At 54.6% G+C, this 23,619-nt stretch overlaps 1 protein-coding gene across 1 annotated transcript in view; it reads left to right on the top strand.

Annotated features, from left to right (window-relative positions):
- The window catches only part of GALNT2 (polypeptide N-acetylgalactosaminyltransferase 2), a 179,351-nt gene extending 156,363 nt beyond the window's left edge, over positions 1–22,988 (top strand). Inside the window, exons 11-16 of the mRNA XM_061182748.1 lie at positions 4,450–4,576; positions 9,396–9,488; positions 9,851–9,934; positions 11,830–11,956; positions 15,958–16,077; positions 20,420–22,988. Coding sequence (XP_061038731.1) covers positions 4,450–4,576; positions 9,396–9,488; positions 9,851–9,934; positions 11,830–11,956; positions 15,958–16,077; positions 20,420–20,575 — 707 coding nt within the window. The 3' untranslated portion in view covers positions 20,576–22,988. The remainder of the gene's footprint in view (positions 1–4,449; positions 4,577–9,395; positions 9,489–9,850; positions 9,935–11,829; positions 11,957–15,957; positions 16,078–20,419) is intronic.
- Positions 22,989–23,619: the final 631 nt, after the last annotated feature.

Raw genomic sequence — 23,619 nt, 5'->3', positions numbered from 1 at the left:
TGTCTTCGGACACCAAACCGTTTCCAATTCTGCTGAAACCGTGGTCTTTTCCTGCCCACCAAGAGGGGTAGAAATGAAAAGTGGAAGCTTTGGAAAGACCGTTAAGCAAGTTTGTGGTATGCAGGGTGCCAGTTGGAAAAGGTTTGTAAAGACATTAAAGTGACCGTTTACTGAACATAATTAGTCCCCCATAAGGTATAAACAGCACCCTTTTTATTCTTAAAAGTGTCTTGGGTTGGGCATTATGCTAGATGCATATTAAGTCTTTGAAGGAAAATGCACACATTTTAATGTCATCTGAATCCAAGGTCTGGAAAGCAAGCTGACAAAAATGGGAGTATTTCAGGTTCTAGGATTCATTTTTAGCCACATAGGGTAGAAAGTGAGCCCTGGCGAAGCCTGTCAGACTGGCTGAATTGTAGTCATGGGAATCAGATGGGGTGGAGAAGCCGTGGCACTTCGTCCCTTCTTGACTACTTTGTGAATGGTTCTAATTTGTTTTCGTGTTGTTTTGTTTTGTTTTTTGTAATAATGCATACAAATCATTTTACCTATGTTTAGGGACATTGAAATTTTATAGACTTTGGTCTTTATTGGTAGCTGCATTGTATTTACTCCATAAAGATAAAAAGACTCTTTAATTAATTTGTTTGTTTAGGGGTTTTTGTTTGTTTCACTTGAAGCTTTTGAGCTGAGTCTCCTTGGCTATTGGATGCTGTTAAATTACATTCTCCCCTGGGTAGACGTACCCTGGGAGGAGGGGAGGGGGTCGAGGAAAGGAGGTAAAAAGGATGCCACTGTCACTTTTAGTAGTTTTTACTTGTAACAGAGACTTTGTTTTTTTTGTTTTTTTTTTAAGTTTAAGAGACTAGACAAGCCCATTATTTTTCTCTCATTTTATGACATTAATGTTAGTGGTAGCATCTCATCTGTGGAGAGAGGTTGTTGCCTTGGTTGATTCTGAAAGCTTCTTTAGACTCAGTAACTACACCAGGACGAAGGATCAGAGTCAGATGCCTTTTGGTTTTTTTAACAGTACACTGACGGTTAGGCAGGGCTTGATTGAAGGCTTTGGAGCACGTAAGGCTTCAGAAGGATTGTTAACCTTCTGAAGGGAATTCTGTGTCACCCTCGCCCCGCAGACATCCCTGGGGAAGGCCAGCCAGCCAGGACCACCACTCGGGGGGGACCGAAACGGGGGGGACCGAAACGCGGTGGTGTTTGCAGCAGTGTGTGCCATTAGGCTTCCGTGGTTGGAGGGCAGGTGGCCTTTTGTGTCAGGGTGTAGAGAGAGCGTTGATTTAAATATCAAAGGAGACCTTGCACCCAGAGACCAGCGGGAGGGGAAATAATCTTTTCTGTTGCCTAGTTTATTGTTGGTTTGGTTTGTATGTTTACGTAGCTGTGCCCTGTGCGAGGTTCCCTGGAAGGGCTCAAGGGGCTCAGGTAGGGTGACACACGGTGGACGGGGAGGAAGGGCTGGGGCCACCCGGCCTGAGCATCCTGGCACCTCCTCCCGTGACAGGCTCTGACGCGGCCGCTCTGGAGGGTCTTCTCTCATCAGGGTTAAACAGGCACAAGGGTTTCAGCAGGAAGAGTCCGTGATGTGAGTCCTTCTCTCTTCTTGGTACTGCTCAGACTTGATTTTCTGGGTGCTGCATGCACACCCCCAGCAGTTGTCCAGCCTGAGGGCTTGTGTGGGCCCGAGTTAGGAGAGGCAGGGGACAGGGATACCCAAGTCGAATCCCAACATCCCCTCCAGGCGTGCCCCACCAAATCCACTAGTGCTCCCAGACTTCCTGACCAACAGTGTAAGTCTAATTGAAGCAATTAAAAAGGACAAAGAGCCCTGGCGGTCCAGCGGTTAGGACTCGGCGCTTTCACTGCCTTGGCCCCAGGTTCAATCCCTGGTCGGGGAACTAAGAGCCCGCAAGGTGCACAGAGCGGCCAGAAAAGAAAATAAATAAATAAATAAATAAAATTTTTAAAAGGACGAAGAACCCGATCCCTGGCCCTTGTGAGATGCGGGGGTTAGGCTACTTGGGAACATTATTTGTCCTTTTCAGCACGTCCCTGCAGCGTTAGAAAGGATGCTGACTGCCCCCATTGCATCATCTCGTTTCATGCTTTCTGGAAGGACTGAGGTCTCAGAGCTGGTTGTTAGCAGAGCCAAATGCAAACACAAACGGCCTAATTAAAAAGCCACCAAGCTGGGGACTTCCCTGGTGGTCCAGTGGGTAAGACTCCCCGCTCCCAATGCAGGGAGCCCGGGTTTGATCCCTGGTCAGGGAACTAGATCCCGCATGCGTGCCACAACTAAGAAGCCTGCATGCTGCAACTAAGAAGTCTGCATGCCGCAACTGAAGATCCCACATGCCGCAACTAAGACCCAGCGCAGCCAAAATAAATAAATAAATATTTTAAAAATAATACATTAAAAAAAAAAAAAGCCACCAAGTTGTCCTGAGTAATCATCCCCATGTTGTCGGGCTCAGTGAAATCAGTTGAACATAACCGTAGTTGTCCTTAGCCTTAAAACTCTTCCACCAAGTCTCTGAATGGCTCCCTACTGGTTTAATTGGCTCCCCATACAGAAGCCAGGGGGCCTTCGTGGGCCCCGATTCTGAATTTTCCAGGTAGGCCACTGTATCTTTGAATCTTATTTCCTTAGATACAGAGAGCCTCCTAGTCAAGTTCTGTTCGACACTCTGCTTAGCCTTGGTGCTTAGGACCACGCGTTTTCAACACGACAAGGGAAATGGCCATTAAAGTCCCACGACTGCTGCATGTCTTACTCGTTCCTAGTGGGGGAGGTGTTCCTGCCTTTAGCTCACCAGATCCAAGTAGAAGTTCGTGCTGTTGGCGCCTGAGTGGGTGTCGCGTGGCTTCTGCCGCAGCCCGGCGCCTGCTGCCGCACGAGGCCTTGTGGTCCACACGAATGGCACCTGATTCCGCTCCGTCTGCCCTGGCTGCCATGACTGCTGAGTCTGCCGTTCTGTCTCACTCCCCAGCACGTTGTCAGGGAGGCAGGGTGATGGAGAGGAAAGGCCCTTCCATACCAACCTCGTGAAGTCTTGCAGAAAGAAAAAGACATCTAACCCTCCAGAATATTCTGTCTTGACTTTCCTACTTAACCTGTTTCTTGCCTTCAGTCGGGCCTCTGGCTCAGGCTGCAGCCACTCGGAATGGCTGGCCATCAGGACAGGAGCCTGGTTGGGTGCCTGCATGTCCAGGCTTCTCCCAAGCGTGGATGCTCTGGGCCGCGTGTGTATGCATGTCGTCGTGACCAGCGCCTGCTCTGCGCGTTTCCTGACTCGGCGGGTAGCGTCTGTGTTGACGCAGGTGAAGAGCAGCCTTTGCCAGCCTGCTGGTTAGCGGCTGGTGAGAGCCGGGGTGGCTGTGAGGTCTGGCAGTTCCTCGAGTACCCTTGGCCGCTGGACTTGGCCGGCTGGCTGGACGCTTGCTGGTGCGCAGGGATGACGTAAGTTTTGCAGTTTAAGGGAAGAGGTTGATTCTGTCCTGGATGGAGAAATCCCAGGTGCGTGCTGGTGCTCAGGGCCCTGACAATAAGTTTTAGAGGAAGATGACGTATATGATTGCCTGTTACGTCGACCTTAGGGCTGATTGTGGGCATTTCATGCCTTTTGACGCATGGCCATTCGTGCACTGTCCGTTGCCTTTTCTAACTCAGTGCTCATCCCCGGAAGGCGCATGTAATGCTCCATGATGGAGAACCGGCCAGAGAGGAGTTCCGGGCCATGTCTCATGCACGGTGTCTGTGATATTACAGGGATGCATGGTCTGATGCCAGGAGTCTTTCTGTTCTCAGTAGACCAGGGAATCACTCCTGTCTCAGGGCTTCTAGTCTGAATTTGAAAAATGTTTCCGTAGGCTCACTCTTACTTCTTTTTCAATTTCAAATAGAATTTTTTCATGAAAACATGGGATTTGGTGACACAGATAGAGCTGGCATCTGTAATTCTGATCAGTGCTAAAATCTAAGGGAGTACATGTCCCAGTGTGGGTAGTTTGTTTGGCATGAGTTATTTCTTTTTGTCTACACTACTTTACATTGCCTATAAAACGACACTGTGCTGTGCAGACACCCTCTTAGTGAACTGAAGTAGGATCTTTCGTTCAATCTTTTTCCCCCTCCACCTTTATCGAGGTTTCGGTGACAACTTAAAATCATACATACTTCTGGTATCCAGCTGGATGGTTTGACGTGCCTATGCACGCGCCACCCCATACCCCTCGCACATACTTTCTTGATTGTGCCCTGGAGCCTAGAGACGTGGTGTCAGAGGTCCCCAAGGGGGACGTTCAGGACCCTCTGGAAAGGGAGTGCTCCCGGGTGTCATCGCCTCAGGCCACGGGGGTAGGGTGGGCATCCGCACCCCCTGGGGGTGGCCCAGGCTCTCGGTCACCCCGTGTCATTCACCACCTCAGAGATCTCGTTCCGCGTGTGGCAGTGCGGTGGCAGCCTGGAGATCATCCCCTGCAGCCGCGTGGGACACGTGTTCCGGAAGCAGCACCCCTACACCTTCCCTGGCGGCAGTGGCACCGTCTTTGCCCGGTAAGTGGCCGAGAGGCCGAGCAGGGCCCAGAGCACCGCTGCCCGCCCTGCACACAGGGCTGACCATGGGCTGTGTGGAAACGTGTCCTCCGAGGGGCCACTGCTCAGCAGTGACAAGGGCAGCTGTAGGGACTGAGGACAGCGGCATTCTGCCGAGTGACAGATGCTGGTCTCAGCAGGTTCCATGGGGCACGAGGTCACGTGCAGGACAGCCTCAGAGAGACACAGCTGTCCTGATGGAGAGCAAACAGGGGTGGCCGGGGATCAGGGTGGGGCAGCAGGACGGGGTAGGGCCAGTGGGACTGGTCACCGAACCATGTGCCGAAAACATGTTACGGGGAGATAGGAAGGAGGAGCGCTTGGACTTTTAAAATTACATATTACCATTCAAGGTGCAATATATGAACAACGTGAAAGGCAGCCTCATTGTGCTATAGAGGCAGATAATACACAATAGATAACAGGTAGATTTTTGCAAACATGAAGACACCAAATGAAGAGTTTTCTGAAGAAAAACAGCGAATTACCAGTGCGGGGGACAAAGTTTTTTCCTCAGGAATTCTTTCAGATGCGAAAGACAGAACCGTGCACAGGCCAGCCAGCCTGGCCCAGGGAGACGGGAACATTCAGCTGAAAAGATGACTTCAGACTCCGAGAGATGCTGTGAACTAGGCAGCATGTCACGCGGTCGACATGCTGGGGCAGGAGGACAGGTTTGCAGGGTGGGCGGGCACTTGTCCCAGAGCCAAAGGAGCCCGTGGGGAGCAGGTCCTCAGTGCCGAGATGAACCTGCAGAACAGAAGGCTGCCCGGTATGGCTGGAGCCCAGACAACGAGGGGACAGTAGGCACCGAGGGAGACTAGACCAGCCGGGTCTGCACCCTGTGCGTTGAGGGAAACTGGGTGTGTTTCAATGCAGGAGGAGGGGGAGCTCCTGTGGGTTTTACGCAGATACTCGACTTCTCTGTTTTGAACTTTAAGGGGGTCCTTCTGGCCCCTGGGCAGAGGGCCGCGAGGATGATACCGGGAGGAAACGATGGTGCAAGTGATGTGTCCCCCCTCCACTGCAGGGCCGGGGGCCGGGCAGAGCCGGGTGGCCAGGGCCAGGTGCCAGCTGCGGCCCCAGGCAGGCGTGTTTACTAATGGACGGGAGGGGGCCAGGGGGGACTCAAGGGTGAGTGACTCCCAGGCTGCCGGTCACACACTTTGCTAACGGTATGCCCCTATGGACACAGGGAAACCTCAGAGCAGGGTGGGCATGCACGGGGGGAGGATGGCCAGCTTATCTTTTATGTGGCATTTGAAAACTTTTATTAATACAGATTATAAGTATACCTGTCTTGTACAGAAGCTGGATTCTTAGCGTAGCGTATCAACTTTCTAGGGAAATTTAATAGAAGCCAAATATCAAATGATGCTTCTGACCAAATTACCTTCTCCCCAAAAGTGTATCCTTTCCCGAATGTTGTCTAAACATCATTTCTGCTCTGTTAGAAACAAAAATATGCTCTTATACAATGAATTCTACAAAATCAAACAAACGGTGATAATGTACGTTTTCCCCCGGTGCAGCATGAGATGCTTCCCAGAAACCTCTCATAGAGACGTATCAAAAATACTTGAAATCAAAGCACTGATATCTACCAGCGAAGCGTGGGATTTCAGAGAACAGTCCGCTAAAATACACAAAACATTACTTTATGCACTTTTTTTTTTAAAGGAAAAAAGAAGCACTCGTTTTTAGAAAGAAAACTTTTCCATGTATTTTACAGCCTGGAAGTCCCATACACTGGAGGTGTGGGGAGGAAAGGGACCCAGGGTTCAGAACTAGGGGGCAGCGTGGGTCTGTTAGGCCTTCAGCCAGGCCGTCGCGGCCCCCGCCCCGCTCGCTCTCTCTCTCTCTCTCTCTCTCTGTCTCTCGCTCTCTCTCTCTCTGTCTCTCTGTCTCTCTCTCTCTCTCGGTTGACTCACCTAAAAGATAAAGAGGTGGCATGTGTTATTTCTGAGGTCCCTTTCCAGTTCTCTTTAATTTCCTCTAATATGTGGCATTCAATGTATACGTGTTTCGCCACTGAAAATTGGGACTTAACAGCAATAGCTAATATTTATAGAGTGTTTCATGTGTGCCAGGCTGTTGAGTGCTTTACAAATATTCACTTACGTACTCCTTATAAAACCTTATGAATTAAGTACTATTATTAATTTGCACTTTAGGGGCAAGGGAGACTGAGGCACAAAAAGGTTCGGCTCCTTTGTCTAAGTTCTCGCAGATGGAGAGTGAGATTGATCTCCGGCCCCTTGGCTCTGGAGTCCATGTTAGGTTTTATCTGGATCCCTAAGCACAGTTAGTGCCTGAGGCTGCTGGAATTCAGGGATCTAAAGGTTCTAAAATGCATCCTAGCGTGACAGGTAGAGGACCGTCTCATTTGTGTAGGGTCACTGTGTACAAGAAGCAGGGAAGGATGAATGAATGGAGAAGTGGCCTCGTGGGGTCCTGCCTTGGCTGCCCCCCAACCCTGGGCGTGCCCTGGGCACCTGTTGCTTTAGGGAGAGCCAGGTGATGACACACCTGCTGGCTCTTATATCACCTCACGTCCCTGGAGACCAGTAGAGAGAGAACCACTGGGCGGTTCCTGCCTCTGTTTTTTACACAGCTACATTTCCAGTTAGCCCCTTACAAGCCTCTTACAGAGACTGTTTGGAGAGTGTCACGTGTGTGCTTGCGTGTGCATGTGGATTAGAGTCTACCCAAAGGCCAGGGGAGCTCCCAGTCAGAATAGCCGTGGAGCAGGTGCCTTAGAAGGATATCTGGGTTCATGCTGAGTAGTTAATGGTGAGCCTAATTCATGGCGAGGGAAACTACGAATAAATTAAATACAGGAAACAGCGGTTTAAACTTACTCTCTTACCAGACTTTTTCTGTTATTACCACCAGGCACTGTAACTGGCCAGTTCCACCCTCTCTGTCTCCTGCTTGCTTCCCGCTAGAGCTACCTTACCTGCACCTAGTGGAGGCAGGAAGGGAGCAAAGGCGGGAAGAACCCGGATAGACGAGAGTGGGCCCAGGCGCCCAGTACCTGCAGCCCCTGGAAGACCGCGTAGCGTATAGGAGGCGCCTAAGAACCATTTGAATAAATGACTTGAAACTAGTGCTGAGCGGCACATGAAGCTCATTCTCTGAAGCTACCTACATATCTTTTTTATTAAGTAGACAGAGAAAAGGTGGTTTTGCATTTAGGAGTTGAGAAATGACTTAATCACTTAATGACTTGGGTGATTTAAAACCACTGTGTGATTGCAATTCATAAAACCTTATAATTTGGTGAAAACATCCTTCAATCTCCCTCTCCCTCCGTCCCCCTCTGCCCCACCCTTCTTTTTCCTCCACACATGTATCGACTACGTACTGTTCTGTTATCTATTGTAATTTCACCCATCAAGTCAGGGCCATCAGTCCATGGCAACAGGCAACATGTACACCAGTATCTTTCATGGCCATGGAGGAGTCCATGTGTTTGACCACTTTACTGTTAACAGTCATATAGTTTCTGTTTTTTCTGCCATCATAAACTGTGCTAAATTGAGCGTACTTTCATTCCTGGTTCATTATTTCCTTGAGGTACATTTCTAGAAGTGGGAACTGCTGGATCAGAGGACAGGTGCTCTCAAATTGTCTTCCTTTTACAGGGCTTTCTAAACAGCAATCCATCTAGGTACATATGTCACTTTATACGAAGGATATATGCCCCAAACAAATTATTTTAGTAATTGTAACTCAGATGTTTTGAAAGGCTCACCATGTAAAAGAGCCCTTTCTAATAGAGGGAAGGTATTCTTGTAGAAGGTGAACGTTGCCTCCCTAATGTGTTCATCTTGGAAGAACAGAACGCCTTCTCTACGGGTTCTGAAAGAGCATTGGCTCTAAACCTAAGGTGTGAGTCTCCTTTGGACCGGAGTCCAGGGGTACGGAGCACAGAGACTCATTGTCGTAACGCTGCTTCACAGATGCTCTAAAGAGAACTCCGGCAGGAGAAGATAACTGATGCCGTGTGTGTGTGGCAGCCTTTAATACATGCCCTACGTTCGAAGGCAGCTTGTCCCGGCGGCCTTATTGATCGTGGGTCATGGTACTCTCCACAGTTGTGAGATGTAGGCACGGATGCTTCTGGCCTTCTACAGGAGCCTGTCCCGTCTTTCCCCTTCCGGCGCAGGGCAGTCAGAACCCCAGACGTGGGGCGCACTCTACTGTCCCCCACTATTCCTGGTCCAAACAGGACACTCTCTCGGCTCAGCTCTGCCAAAAGTAATCTTAGGAGTAACAGTGATGTGCTCTTAGCTTCTCCCCAGAGCTGTCTAGTGGTAGCTCTCTATCGCAGCCGCGTGAGGAAGGCTGGAGAGAAGAGGCCAAGGATTTCTTGGCCGTGCTCCCTGGCACCAGCCTTCCGGGGATGCACAGTAAGAGTTATTGCAGAGCGATTCACTTTTGTCCTTCTCGATGGTGCAGCCGCAGTCCCTGCTCTAAAATACCTGCCTGTGCTGTAATTCTGACTTGGACCTGTGCTCCGTGACAGTCCGTGTTCTGTGAAAGACGAGGACACGGGTTCTGTGGTTCAGCGAGCGCCTGCGGAGCGCCTGCTACGCTGATACGGCCCGGGGGCTGGGGAGCGGCCTGCTGTCTGCTCCGCGCGAGCACCACGGCCGGGCCACCAGGCCCCCCTCCCCGCCGAAGCGCCTCCTCAGCAGCGCTTCCTCAGTGCAGACGGGACGCTGCTGGCGGAAAGATGCGACGCACAGCTCAAGGAGATGTGTTTTGTTTCTAGTAATACCCGCCGGGCGGCAGAGGTCTGGATGGACGAATACAAAAACTTCTATTACGCAGCAGTGCCTTCTGCCAGAAACGTCCCGTATGGAAAGTAAGTGTGACTCGTGCCCTCCTTTGCTGCTTTGCCTGGGATCCGTGTGTGTGTGTGCGTGTGTGTGTGTGTGTGTGTGTGTGTGTGTGTGTGTGTCGGCGGGGTGGTCAGCCCACACCCCAAGCAGCGTTCTGTGGCCAGAGTTGAGAAGAGCCACCAGGTGTTAAAGGGGGACCCTACCCAAGGCCGGCGAGGGCCCTCTCGGGAGGCGCGTGGGAGACAACGGGGTCCTGGGGACAGAAGTGTGGACGGTCCGGTCTCCACCGCCTGCCCCAGCTTTTGTCTCATCGGCAGATTTCCGGCTTTGATGTAGAGCCCGTCTGTTCTTTCCGTTTATAAAGAAATCTTGTCCCCTTCTGCAGTATTCAGAGCCGACTGGAGCTCAGGAGGAAGCTTAGCTGCAAGCCTTTCAAATGGTACCTGGAAAATGTCTACCCGGAGCTAAGGTGAGGCCCCGGGGCCGGCCTCTGCCAGCGGGCGCGGGGCCTGGAGGAGGTGGAGTGCGGACCGTGCTCGGGGCGAGAGGCTGGGAGCGGGGCCCCAGCGCTGTCCCCAGGCCCCCCGAGAACGGGCTCCCTGAACTGCCGCTCTCCGGGGCCCCCCTCCCGTTCCTCACAGACCTGGAAACCCTCCCAGGTGTCACCTCTTGCAGCTCGTCCCCCTGGTGAGATGATGGGGCTCCGTGAGTGGCCAGAGGGGCAGCCCCCAGCCTCCCGAGGGGGTGCCCTGTGCCTCCAGCCCTCAGGCCCTCCCTGCCCTGGCCTCACCCTCCCAGCTCCTCTTGCCCTGGAGACCCCAGGCTAAACCAGCTCCATCCCCTCCCCGCCTGTGGGCCAGCGGGTGACGATGCCCAGCAGAGGCCCGGAGGATGGCCTGCCCAGGGTGCCCCCTCCTCCAGGCTGGTTTTGACCTCTTGTGTCACGGGAATAACCACGCTGGCCCCCTGCTTCCCTCCACGAGGATTGATGACACAGCAATACTCCCGAGCTGCCCTCTACACCTGGCCTGTCCTTTTAAATGACTGCCCGCTCGCTCGAGGCCTGAGGGAGCGCTGGTGCCCATCAGAGGACCTGCCGGTCTGCAGGCTTCAGGCTGCACCTGAACTTCATCTTCTTAAGGGGCTGGCCAGACGGGTTTTGCCTCGAAGCGGCACATTCCTTTTTCCGAATATTCCAGCGCGCTTTATAGCAGGTCACGTATCTCGAGCACGGGGGCTGTGACTGCAGGAGTCACCACCGTCCTCTTGTGCGCTGACGGGCCCTTCAGAGCCCTTGTCGCAGAGATTTGAGAGTCAGGTCCCACGGCCTGTCCCCTGCTGTTCACGCCTATCGCTCTTTGGCTCCCTCTGCTTTTAAAGGGAAGCCATGCCCCCCATGCCCTGGGAAGGACGTCACCAGTGGGACGCCCCTGGTCATTGCCTCTCCCCTGGTCGACCAGAGGCTTCACCGCAGTGGGCTGTAGCCCCTCGTGGCGCCCACTTCGCTTTTGCTGTCACGGTGGCCTGTGCCTTGCTGACGAGACGCCCGATGCAGTGACATTAAAGCACAGTTTCGCCCTGAGGTCCCCTGTGATTTGGGGCGACTTTGGGCCCTGCACCACCTGAGACCACGTCTCAAGCGTTCACGCCACGGCGGTGGGTGGACCTGCTGCCCTGTCCGTGCCGGGCAAGGGGGACGCCAGCCTGCTGTTCGCGTGCGTCAGTGACACTTGCTGCCGTCCACCGCCTGCTTCCTGTGGGCCCGGCTGAGTGCCAGGGTGCGGTGCTCCACGGCTCTCGCGGCGGCCCTGCGGGGAAGGACCGTGCGAAGAGGGCACGGGGCTGGAGAGGACGAGTCTGACCGTTGCACGGCTGGTCCGCAGCCAAGGCGGGGCTCGGGGTCGAAGCCTGCCCCGCCCCCCGTTGTGCTGCCTTGCTCTGTTTGTACCAGGCCACCTGACAGACCCACCTGTGGTCTCCCCTCTATTAGGTAAAGGCCAATCCTAAGTCTACTGGAAAGTTCCAGGCAGCAGGATCTGACCACGTTAACTGCTTTCCTAAATGACTGTCAACAACTAACCCTGAAGAGACAAGGGGCTTTTTCTTTCCCGAAAACTGTCCCTGGTACGAGATAGAAAGAATGCTTAGACTTAAAACCTGCACTTAGGGTTAGGAGTCGAGAGGCTCAGAGCCGTGCTGTCTCAGGGGCACGGCCAGGCCTGCGCTGGGGGCACGTGGCCTGGCGGCAGCCTTCTTGCCACCCGGCCCCGTCGTGAGACAAGGGCTCTGAGCACGGGGGGTGGGGGGCAGGCACAGAGCCCGCGGCCCCCTGAGCCCAGCGAATGACTCTCTCCTTGGCTCCAGGGTTCCCGACCACCAGGATATAGCTTTTGGGGCCTTGCAGCAGGGGACCAACTGCCTGGACACTTTGGGACACTTTGCTGACGGCGTCGTTGGAGTTTATGAGTGTCACAATGCTGGGGGGAACCAGGTATGTGCACGGGGGCACCAGGGAAGGGGGCCCGAGGCCACATGTCCCGCTGCCACCCTCCTTCTGCGATGGCTGCCCCCTCACAGCCGGCCTCGGGGCCAGAGGGGACATCCTCCTGGAGCTGCCTTTCGCCTCGGGCGGGCTGGGCTGCGGCTGCAGGGCCACGTGGCCTCCCCTCCCCATCGCCTTCCTGCTCCCTCTGTCCTGCCCGGCCGTGTGCTCATCCCAGGGCCCCTGTCTGCATCGGCACCTGCCCGTGTCCCTGCTCACAGACGCTTAACCACGGCCGCCAGGGCTGCCTGTTAGATGATAGAAGCTTAGATCTGAAACGCCCACCTCCTTGGTCCTCGTGGAAAAGGAGGGAGGTAAGTGAGGGCTTGACAGGCCCAGCCGTGGCCTGCGTGTCCCAGAAGAACAGGGCTCTAGAAGGCGTTTTTCCCCTGAGACAGTGACAGGTGTTTGGTAAAATGAGGGCCTCGTACACAGAAATGGCCGGGCGATGCTGGGTACGCTCATCTCCTACTCTCGGGGGGCCTGCCGTTTTAAACAAAGGCACTTTAACTCAGTGTATCCCAGAGCCTCCTTTAAATAGAACTGTTTCAAAAGAGGGCGCCTGCCTTTGTGTGAAGTTGGCTGTTCCCCATCCTCCCGAGGAGCGTCTGGGCAGACGGCAGCCCCGGACTCTTGGCCTCCTGTCTCTTCTTGGTGGTGCTGTCTTCGCAGCTGCCCGGCGTGGCCCAGGCCTGGTAGATTAGACAAGCGTGGCACGGGGAGGGGGCAGCCCGCATCCGGCTCTGGCCGCTGTCCCAGGCAGATGACCTCCCTGGCTCTCGGCTCTTCTGGGAAACACGGGTCCCAGGTCCCCCGCCCGGAAAGCCTAATTTCATGAGTCTGGGGTCAGAGAGCATCAGGGTATTTGAAAGCCCCCAGGGTGGGTGACCCCACGTGAGCGCTGGGCAGGGAGGGCTTCCCAGCAGGAAGGATGCAGGGGCAGGTCACAGCGAGGCGGTGCGCCACTTCCGGCCCCGCCGTCCCCCGAGGACCAGTCTGGGCCAGCGAGCCGCTTCCGAGATCAGGCCGCCCGGTAGTCCTTTGTGTGCCGACGAGAATGTTCTAGATCTGCACCACCCAGCACAGCAGCCACCAGCCCCCTGTGGGTGGCGAGTGTGACAGGATGTACAGTTCTCACTTTGTTTAACTGTAATTCGCTTAGCCACGCGCGGCTGGGGCCCCGGGGAAGCATCCTGTGGAGGTAGGAAGCCAGGGCCGCAGCGGTTGCTGCAGGTGGTCCCCTCGCGAACCTTCCAGAGCGAGTCCCGTCTCAACCGAGGGCAGGTGGGCCCCGGGGATGAGAAGCGAGGGGTAAACGGCATTTTCTTACGGAAAATCGGGGCCGTGCTCCGGAAGAATAAGGTGTGTCATGTGGTTTCTGGCTGGGCCTCAGCAGACACACAGGAAATGGGGAAATTTAAGAGTGGCAGCTCAAAAAAGCGTTTCTTAAATATTCATGCGCTTTATTTTGCAAACTCAGATCACTGAAATGCGCCAGAAGAAGAAAGTGGCAGCTATCTCTGCTGTTTGCAGAGCTGAGTTAGTTTTACTGGAATTCAGTGTACAGCCTGCTTTAAAATAATGAAGCACGCCATAGCAAGAAGGTTGTAGAAACATTCAGACGTGCGCTTTCACTGGGCATCAGCAAAGCCCCCAATACTTTCCAACACCCGCTTCCAAGAACAACCGAAAACCCCTCTCCGTACAGAGTCGTCCCACCCACCACTCGTCTTACCCAAGTGGGGACGGGGTCTTTTTGTCGCTGGTTCACACAGATGGTCTGCTCCTTCCTGGGACCTCTGTGGTACCTGGTGGTGCTTTGAAAGCACCCCATTCTGCCCCACCCCCCTGTGGAAGATTGGAACCAACCCTCAGGGCCCGGCATGTGGCCCTTCTGAGAAGGCTCTGCAGACTCAAAGCCAAGAGCCCCCCAGGGACGGATGGGCACAGGGCTTCCAAGTTTGGGCAACAGTGGAAAACAGACCAGGCAGGTTCTTCTACTCCAGGACCTTTCAGAGCCTTTGATAGGCTGCCAGTGAATCTGCAAGAGAGACACGGGGTCCAAATGCAGTGGTTCCCAGATTTACTTGACCTAGAACCAACTTCTCATAGAATTCCTCACAGAGTACACTTGGAGAAACCCTAATTAAAAGGTGAGAAAGTTGAAGCTGAGGGGACTGCCCAGTCTGACTCCCTGTTAGGGGACAAGGAAGCCCGCCCACAGGCCAAGGGGCTTGCCCTTCCTCTCCTGGACGGTGGCCCGAGCCCACGCCTCCCAGCTGGACCTGTGTCTCACCGCTGGCTGGGGGAGGGGTGCGCGTGTGGCCTCCAGGTGTTAATGCTTTCTTTTTTTTTAAGATTTGATGAAAGTTCATAATAATGCAATTGACAAGGAAATTTAGTTATTTCTGAGATATACATTTTAAAGTAATAACTAGAATTATCACTTCTAACATTATACCAGAACATATAAGATTTTTAGAAATTTCATGTAATGTCTGAAACATTTATATTAACATATTTCCATACAAATAACCGAAAGAAAGTTTAGTATTAGTTGTTTTTTTGACATGTATACACTGACGTGTATAAAATTGATGACTAATAAGAACCTGCAGTTAATGCTTTCTTGATAACAGAGCATCTGCTCCAAGGTGATTCAGGTACTGAGCAGTGAGGCTTTTCAGAACGTTCTGTATTCCTTCCCTTAGCTCTGTCCCCTGAGGACAGAAAAAAGAAAAGCAACCTCTCCCTAGCACTTAGTCGTGCCTAACGTTACATGACACAAGCACTAGTGTGATACCCGCTCTCCCACGGGGGAGGAAGCCTCCAGAGGGCAAGGCCTGGCCTGTGTGTTCGCTGCCAGGAGTCTGAGTCATTGCAGGCGCTCAGCGGACAGTCAACTGGGTGGATGAACGGACAGACGGATGGACAGATGACTTGCAGCAGCTTTCCTGGGCATACAGCAGAAGCGGCGCATGGGGAGGGCACCCCCTGTGGGATTCTGAGTTGGAAGAGGCCTCGCTTCTTCTAGATCCTGAGGGCTCACGTGGGTTTTATCCCTTTGCAAGGGTCCAGTCCTCGAGTGACGGTCAAAAGCCTCACCCTCCTGTCTCCGCCGTAGCCCTGCCCAGAGCAGGCTCCCTCCCTCCTCTCCCACCTTCTACCCTGTGATCCCACTCACCCACCGTGTCCCCTCCCCAGCCTCCTGCCCTTTCAGATGCTCTTGATTAGTGTTCAGAATAAGTAGTTCTGCTCTCAGCTCTTAAGGGATGTGTGTCTATTTTTTAAGATCATAGGCAAGTTATTTCAGCACTCTCTGGCTCAGTTTTCTCATCTGTAAAATGGGGATAATAATAGCTTCTCATAAGGCTGTCGCTGAAAGGGCTTAAAACAGTGCCAGGCACATCATAGGCACCCAGGGTACAAATACGTGGATCCCTTCCTAGGGACCCCACAGAGCTTCCCGAGCATCGGTAGGCCAGCTTAGTGCTCAGTGATGAGGCTAAATGTGCCGCACGTGGTTTGTAATTTCACGCGTGACAAGCCACAGTCACAAATGCTGTTTCCAAACCACACCTGTGTCGGGGCAGAGTCATTCCAAGGAAATGTTGACCCTGAACTGTCCACCTTGCGGGTAACCAAGCTGGAGCTGCAGCGTTCACAGCCCACAGTTAATGATGGAAGATGGGGTGTGGAGCTCTAACCTGCGACCTGTGTTTGGGCTGAAGTTCTTACTACTGTTGGCGTAGTGCTCAGTTAGTTATGAGGCTCCCCGGCACCCCCGGTTGGAGACTTGCTCTTAGGCACAAAGTCCTTTGTTGGCCCTGAGCTGGTCAGGGCTTCTGAAGCCTGTTCCCCGCGTGCCGTCCCCTCTGGGGCCCTTCCTTGTTGCATCCTTCACCCCGCAGCCCCGCGGGCCGAGCCCTGACCTTGGCTTTGTGTTGCAGGAGTGGGCCCTGACAAAGGAGAAGTCGGTGAAGCACATGGACTTGTGCCTGACCGTGGTGGACCGGGCGCCCGGCTCCCTCATAAAGCTGCAGGGCTGCCGGGAGAACGACAGCCGGCAGGTAGGTGCCGGCCGGGGACCAGCCCAGGCCCAGCTCCCCCGTCCCCCCCAGGGCCTGGATCACAGCGGGGGCACTGGGTGTTCACAGGCGGCACCTTTGACTCACGCCGTTCTGCGTCCCCGCGTGGAGCCCCTGGCGAGCGCTGGGATGCCTGAGGGGCGCGGCGCGTGGGCTGGTCCTTCTGCCGGGAGGTCACCGTCCTGGTTATTCCTCCCCCATGCATCCATCTGTTTATGTTTGGTCTGTCCTCTAACAGGCTGCAGAGGCAGGGCTGTGCTTTGAGGCTGCGTGTTCAGCTCCTGCGCGGGTCTGTAAGGGCCTCCCCAGGCTGGGCACTGGGGCAGGGGGGGTCCCGACACCAGAGGCGGCTCCCCTCACCCTGGCGGCCAGCTGAGCCAGGCGGGGCCCTTCCTCAGACGCGGCCCTCATGCCCAGGCGTGGGTACTGCGCCCACAAAGGCTCTGTCTGGTGATGCCCGAGAGCACCCAAGGGACGGGGATGCTGGTGGCCGGTGTGCGTGGGTCAGCACGCCACCAACCCCCACATGGAGGCACAGACCCCTGGTCCAGGAGCAGGGGGGTGGGGCCCAGCGGTGTCCCTGGCCCCTGGCTTCTCTGTAGCTGGAGCAGCCCAGCCAATGCACCCCGCCAGGAGCGGTGCTGGCCCGAACCAGCCAAAGTTCAGCTTTGCTTTAAAAATGAAAATGTATGACTTTCCTCACGAGAAGTTAATGGAACACTGACCTACAAACCAGCCTAGAAAAGGTATTGAGGTTCATGATGTCTCCAGAGGAGGTGCTTCACCCCGGTTCACTTCCATGGCTGATGAACCCCCCCAAGCCCGAAAGGAAGACCTGTATTTATAAAAATATATATAAAGAGGCCTTTATTTCTGAAGCCAGAGGCCTGCTGTGGCTTATTTCCGATTATGTTCTCATTCTCCTCCCCACACCACTGGCCATTTTAAAGAGAAATTCTGTGTGTTTTTGTTTATTCATTAAGTATTTTTCCTTTTTAAGTTTACAAAATTGTAAACGATTAAGGTGCAACTGGATGAGACGTTACACGCACACTCGTGTTACTTTTTTCCAAACGGTTCAGAACGTATGTTTACCTCTTTGGTTTTCTCTGACCTGCGCCCTGGGGGCACCTTGGGGGCAGAGCCTTTCTTGGGCCTAGGGGGAGTGGCTAGTGCAACCCCCAAAGGACTTTCCCACGTGCCCACACGGGGAGCCGGGCTTGTCCTCTTCTGTCCCTCCTCACGAGACACACGGGTCTGGGGAAACTGAGGCCCGGGGCTGGCTGGAGCCAGGAGCCCACGTGGGCTTCCCACCCACCACTCCTTTCACAGAAGGGAAGCTGAGGCCCAGAGCCTGGGGTCCTCTCCAGGGTCCCCCAGGAGCACCAAGGCCCACACCGAGGTCCCTTGCTTGGGGCCCAGTTGTCAGGAAACACTTGCAAAGGGCCGTCTCTCCTCTGTCACCCCCCCCCGCCTGGTTCCGGGTGCCCCCCGCCCTGCTCTGCGGAACCCCAGCAGGTCCCTAAATGCCCATCTGTGTTGACAGCTGTGGCACCCGAGTGAGAAGGAGGGGCTGGTAAACACGGAGGCCACTGTCCCTGGCCCCAGCCTCCTGGGACCCACGTCGGGTGAGCATGGCGCTGGGCCAGGTGCCCTGCCCCGGGTGTAAGGGCCGGGGCGTCTAGGGTAAAGGAGGGATAAAGTGATGACTTTATCTGGCTCCAAAGCTTTGTTAAGAACAGACAGACGCTCCGTCTCTGGAGGGGTCTCCTTTAGTGACACCTTGCTGTACGTCAAGGGCCGACATGTTCCTGCCACTGTCCGGTTCTCACCCTGAAAGGTTCACGTCGTAAGAGGGAGAAAGGCCTGCAAACAGTGAACTCTTCTGGGTGTGTGGCGTACGTAAGTGGGGATCTCTTAAACTGTCAACCCCGAGCCCTTCCTTGCCCGGTAGAGAAGGTGTGGCCCTTTCGGTAGAGCCTCTGCATCTGGGAGTCTGCCCACCCCACCACAGCCCTCTGGGCCCAGGGCTCCGGGCTGCCGAGGCCGCCTCCCATGGACGGAGCTGGGGTTTGGGCGTTTTTGAGGCCCTCCATCTGGCTGATGCTGTGACACAGGCAGAGCTCCCCAGGGAATGGCGTCAAAGTCCACCCATTCCAGATTCTTTGTCAAGCAAGCCCTGGCCACTCAGTGACACGCGGATGTCGGCAGCACAGACACGCTTCACATGACAGAGCAGGAGGAATGACAGCAAAGAGGGCACAGGAATGAAGGAGGAGGTGATGGGCAGGTGATGGGCGGTCCCTCTCCCCGTGCCCATCGGATTGCACTGCGTTTCACTGTTGGCGAAAACTCCAGGCCAGCAGGCTGGCTTAGCAAGCGTCCCAGGGTCCCCACGGGAGCATCCTTGCAGGGCCCCGCCCTGCCTTGCTCTGCCTCCTTCCCACCTCATTCACTTGCCCTTTGAGAGGGGGTTCCTTAGCTAGTTCTGTCTCGAAGCTGCACTCCTCTTGCCAGTTGGAACATTGGGTTTCCAGGCACGTCTGTGTGTTTGTGTTAGGTGTGCATTTGCAGAGTCAAGGGGGAAAGGAAAGCAAGAGTAAGAAAATGTAATTCCACGACGTCCAAAGGATTTGCAAAAATACCAACGGAAAGGAGCTTCTGTGCATACAGCGTAAAAAATTAACTAGAATCACAGACTGCATTAATGAAGGGAGAGCTTTTGTAAGAAAAAAGCATGTCACTTTTTTTTTTTTTTTGTAAAGAACAAACATTAGAGATTTTTACATGGGGGTAAACAACAGCGTGAGAGGCCCTCAGGTTTCCCACGGCTGGGCTGTGGGCTTGTTCGCTGGTTTGCCTGGCTGGTTTGGGTTTAGTGGGGCACAGGTGTGCACCCACAGGAGTACGAAGGCGCTACGCCCTGGACTGTACAGGTGGCACACGCAGAACTCGGCAGGTAGCGCCCGGGGACTCAGGGTAGCTGAGACGGGCTTCCACACCCACCAAGGTGGAGAGGGTGGAGAGACAGACAGTGGAGAGGTGGGCTCCACAGCAGGGCATTCTGTCCACACAAGCATCCCTTTCCCTCCCATTGGCCTCACCCCATCCCTCTGGCGCAGCACGAGGCCCTACGTGTAAGCGGGCATGCTGAGGGGCCCGGCCCCGGCACCGGCCTCAGCAGGGCTGCCTTCAACAGCCAGGGGCAGGCAGCCTGGGCCCTCCTGGAGCTGGCCTGGTTCCTTTGGCTGCTTCCTCGAGGGGCAATATCCTCAGATGAGGCCTTCTTGTGAAAGAATGCCAAGTCCCTGCAGGAAATTCCCCCATGTGTCGAGTCCTTAAGACTGAGGAGGGGCGGGGGCCCAAGCATGGGGCTTGGACGAGGAGATGCCCGAAGAGGGGGAAGGATGGGGCAGGGAAGCGGTCTCCAGCAGGGCCTGGAGAGGAGGTTTGGGGCTGCAAACCAAGTGGAGAGTGCTGGTTTCTTCCTGGGCCCTCAGCGGACGCTGTTTTGTCCCCGTGAAACAGGAGGGAAGGGGGCAGGGCACAACCTTTGAAAGAATGACACAGCCTGAGGGCACGACATAAACTGATTAGAACCAAATGGGTCCAAGATGGTGGACGAGTCGACTTCCACTAGACCTTGAGCCCCAGTATACACTCACAGTAACACATCAGCAAGCTAAATGACACACCCACAGGTGCCAGGACAGCTCCAAGGCCAACCATAAGGATCAAAAAGTGGGTGGTGGCCCAATTCCTGGAAATCCCCGCCCCTTCCTGAAACAGCTGGAATACCCCTCCCACTCATTAACCTGTGAAATTACCCACCCCTATAAGAACGGACAACCCCAAACCCTGGTGCCACTCTCGCCTTCTGAGATGACCTTCTGAGATGATACACTCTGTCTGTGGAGTGTATTTCTCTCTAAATAAACCTATCACTTTGTCTCTCGCTGAATTCTTTCTGCGATGAGACATCAAGAACCTGGGCTTCCTTAAGTCCTGAAACCAGGCGTGTGATCTCAGTTGGAAGACCGTGGGTTTTGGCCGGGTTGGAGTTCCAGCCGCACGGGTTCAGGTCCCAGTCAGGGTCTTGGCCGGGTTCGAGTCCCGGCCACGTGGTCTTGGCCGGGTTCGAGTCCTGGCCACGTGGGTTCACGTCCCAGTCTGAGGTGCGTGGTTTCACCCGGGCTGCTGCGGATGCCCGTCCGTCCTGGTCAGAGACCTTGTTGTGAGTGCAGCCAGCAGACCCTGAGGGCAGCCCCGCTGCGCCCTCTCCTGGCGGCGCCCCTGCTGTAAGGTGCTCTCCTGTCTTTTGCAGAAATGGGAGCAGATCGAGGGCAATTCCAAGCTGCGGCACGTGGGCAGCAACCTGTGCCTGGACAGCCGCGGGGCCCAGAACGGCGGCCTGAGCGTGGAGGTGTGCGGCCCGGCGCTGTCCCAGCAGTGGAAGTTCTCGCTCAACCTGCAGCAGTAGGGGGAGCCGCCCGCGTCCTCCCGCGCCGTCGGCCCCACGACGAGCCCGACGTTATTGATTCTGTTTCTTAAACTTTCCGAGAAACTATATACCTCAGTATTCCATCACGGTCTGAAGGTCGGAGGACCTCGGCGCGGGGCGGGCGGCACCGGAGCGGCGAGGAGGCGGAGCTGGCCCACCCCGACCCCGGGCCCCTCTGTCCCTGCCCGCCCAGCGCCGCGCGGATGGATGCGGAGCCCCACGCCGGCGGGCGGCAGGACCCGGAGGGAAGGGGCGGCGGCCGCAGCACAGCGAGCGGAGCTCTCCAGCCTCCACTTGGATCCGCCGACGGCACGTCCGGTTTCCATCCCAGTCATGGTCACGGTCACAGTCACGGTCACGGCGTTTGCCCTGCCCCGCTCCGCCCTCCCAACTGTCTTCCCGGCGCAGACCCCCTTCCACGTGGCGTACCTGCTCTCTTTGGATATGAACTTTGCTGTGGTGGGACACTGCACACAGACGTATATGAAGAAAGAATGTACGGTCAGTTCCTATGGTTTCTGTAGGTCACCCTCATCCTGTAAGTTGTCCACAAAGCAGATCACAGCATGAGGAGGAGGGGCCGAGCCCTTCGGGGCCAGAGGGAGAAAGCGCCTCCTTTGCCCCCGGAGCCTTATAGGTGGGTAGGTCCTGCTGTGGCCGCCACCCCGGGAGGGTAGCCCTGCCCCGAGGCCCGGACCCCGGCGGCATCTCGGTTTGGCTTCAGCTGGGAGTCATGTCATGCTCTGTGTCGGAATCCACTTTTCGTGCCCTTGGTGTCTATAAACCCTGAATGGGTTACTTAATTTGACAAATTATTGCTTTGGGTCTTTGTAAATTAAATTTCTTTTCTCTAAGGATAAAATGAATAAAAAAGAATCTGCCAGCTCCCGGTGATGGTGGGAAGCTGTCACAGGCAGCATTGGGCTCATGGTGAGGACCCTGGTGTGCTGGCACCACTGTCAAGGTCACCTGGGCCCAGTCCTGCCTGCCTCAGGGGCTTTGGGTCAAGAATTAGGAAAAGTGAAAACCAAACAACACCCGCTCAGTGACGCTGAGGATTCAGGGCACAAAACAGGAGCTGTGTGGCTTAGGAGGCTTATGTCAGCACAAACCACAAGACGGTCGTGAACTAAAAGTAAAGCAGGAAGAGTGGCCTGGGCGCTGCCCTGACACCCAGGCGTGTCCCCGCAGAGCCCTCCTTGCCTCCGAGGTGCCCACACGCAGGGGTAGCCCAGCCGCAGACCCCACGGGGTGCCCCGGTCACTCTCATGGTCACTGCCCTACTGCCTTCCTGCGCCCCCCTCACCCAGCCCTTCGTCACACAGATGCCCCGTGTCCAAGAGGCGTCACACGGGCACACCTTCAGGCCCCTCTGGGAGGTCACAGAGAAGTGGCCCCAGACGGTTCTGCCAGGTTGACACTTGGCCAAGTGCAGCTCTCTCCTGCCTATTTCTTCTAGGAAAGGGGACGTTGGTCTTTCTGCCTCCACTGCAGAAGCCCCCCATGTGTTTGCTTTATGACGGTGGGCTCGGGCCTGGAGGCGTGGCTGGGTGACTTTGTCCTGCGTCTTTTTGCCCCCTGCCGACCAACCAGGTGTATTTTCAGTGGACCGGGAGGCCGTAGCTGGATTAACTCAGCACAACTCTATCTTCAGAGGCTGATCGTGACCACCAGTAAGCTCTTAGGGAGAGTCCTGGGAACCTGTGCAAGGCTGCTGAACACAGGTGGGGCAGGAAGTAGTCACCCAGCCCCTGGATTCCGGTGTCAGGCTACTTCTGCTGTTAGGAAGAAAGTCCCATGGACGGAAAACAAATTTGGCTTTAAAGTAACACAAATTTTAATCAGGTTCTTGACAAATTCTTTGCCCACACACCTCCACCCCACCCAGAAGTCTTACCAACCTTTGTACCATTGAGATGGGTCCCCCTGGGCCCTTGGGGGTCAGCTCCCCATCCCTGAGGTGGTAGGGTTGGCGGCCTTGGATGGTGTGGGCGTTGTGAGCTGAGGTGGGCTGGGAGGGCTCCCTTGGGTGAGCTATGTTTACATGACACAGTGTGCCAAAGTGACTTAACTGTGGCTGCATTACTTTTTAGTCATCGGGACTGTCCCCCTCTCCCACTCTTGTTTTTACAAGTAAAGATTCTTTCCTAAAAGCCCTTGGAGCAAAGCCTGGCGAAGTTAGTTGTCTTCTCTGTGCTGGTCTTTCTTATGTCTTCATAAAAGCTAAAATGATGGTATCTGTGAGTATGTTTTGCAAATTCAAAATATAGTTTGGTAATTTTTTTTTTCCAGTTGATTTTTAAAAAGAACTGCTGTACAGAGCTTGTACTTCGTCCATTTTATAGATGGAAACCATCCTTGAAAATTGTTTAACTTAAATAAAGAGGAGATACTTTATAGATACGCTCTGCTGGCGGCTGCAGTCACTCTTGGTCTTTATAGGATGGACGTGACTGGTGTTTGGGGACTGATTATGGTCTGTGTTGGGAGAGGGGTGCTGCCCAGTTACCATATCTTATCACACTTTTAAAATGCATTCACCTTTTACTGCTGCACCTTTTGATGTTTATTCTTATTTGGAATAATAGCCGTTATCATCTGTGGAGCGTTTATGATGTGCCAGGCCCCACTCCAAGCGCTTAAATACATCCTCCTTGTCTTCTCACAGTAACCTGGGAGGTAGCATTATGGGCTGCATTTTACAGTTGGCTGGGGAAGCTGGTGCTTGAAGCTGCTGGCCTGCTCAAGGTCACAGGCTAACCTGCCCAAGGTCACGCCACTCCTAAGTACTTCCCTGGCCAGCCCCAGGCGCTGAGAGCCAAAGCCTGCCCTCCAAACCAGGGCAGGGGAGAGGCTGAAGGGCCAATATCGTCACAACTTTTAGAGTATTTTAAATCCTTATACTATTTACCAGTTACCCGGGCTCTCCAGTTCCATCCCAGGCAAACTTGAGTCCTTGCCCCTCTTCCTGGGCCTTTAAAAATACCTTCCTTTGGACAACCCCACAGGTGTATCAAGGGAAC

The sequence above is a fragment of the Eubalaena glacialis genome, chromosome 1, assembly GCF_028564815.1.
Source record: "Eubalaena glacialis isolate mEubGla1 chromosome 1, mEubGla1.1.hap2.+ XY, whole genome shotgun sequence".
Lineage (NCBI taxonomy): Eukaryota > Metazoa > Chordata > Mammalia > Artiodactyla > Balaenidae > Eubalaena > Eubalaena glacialis.
The sequence above is the reverse complement of the archived record's forward strand: the minus strand, read 5'-3'. Positions and strand labels throughout refer to the sequence as shown.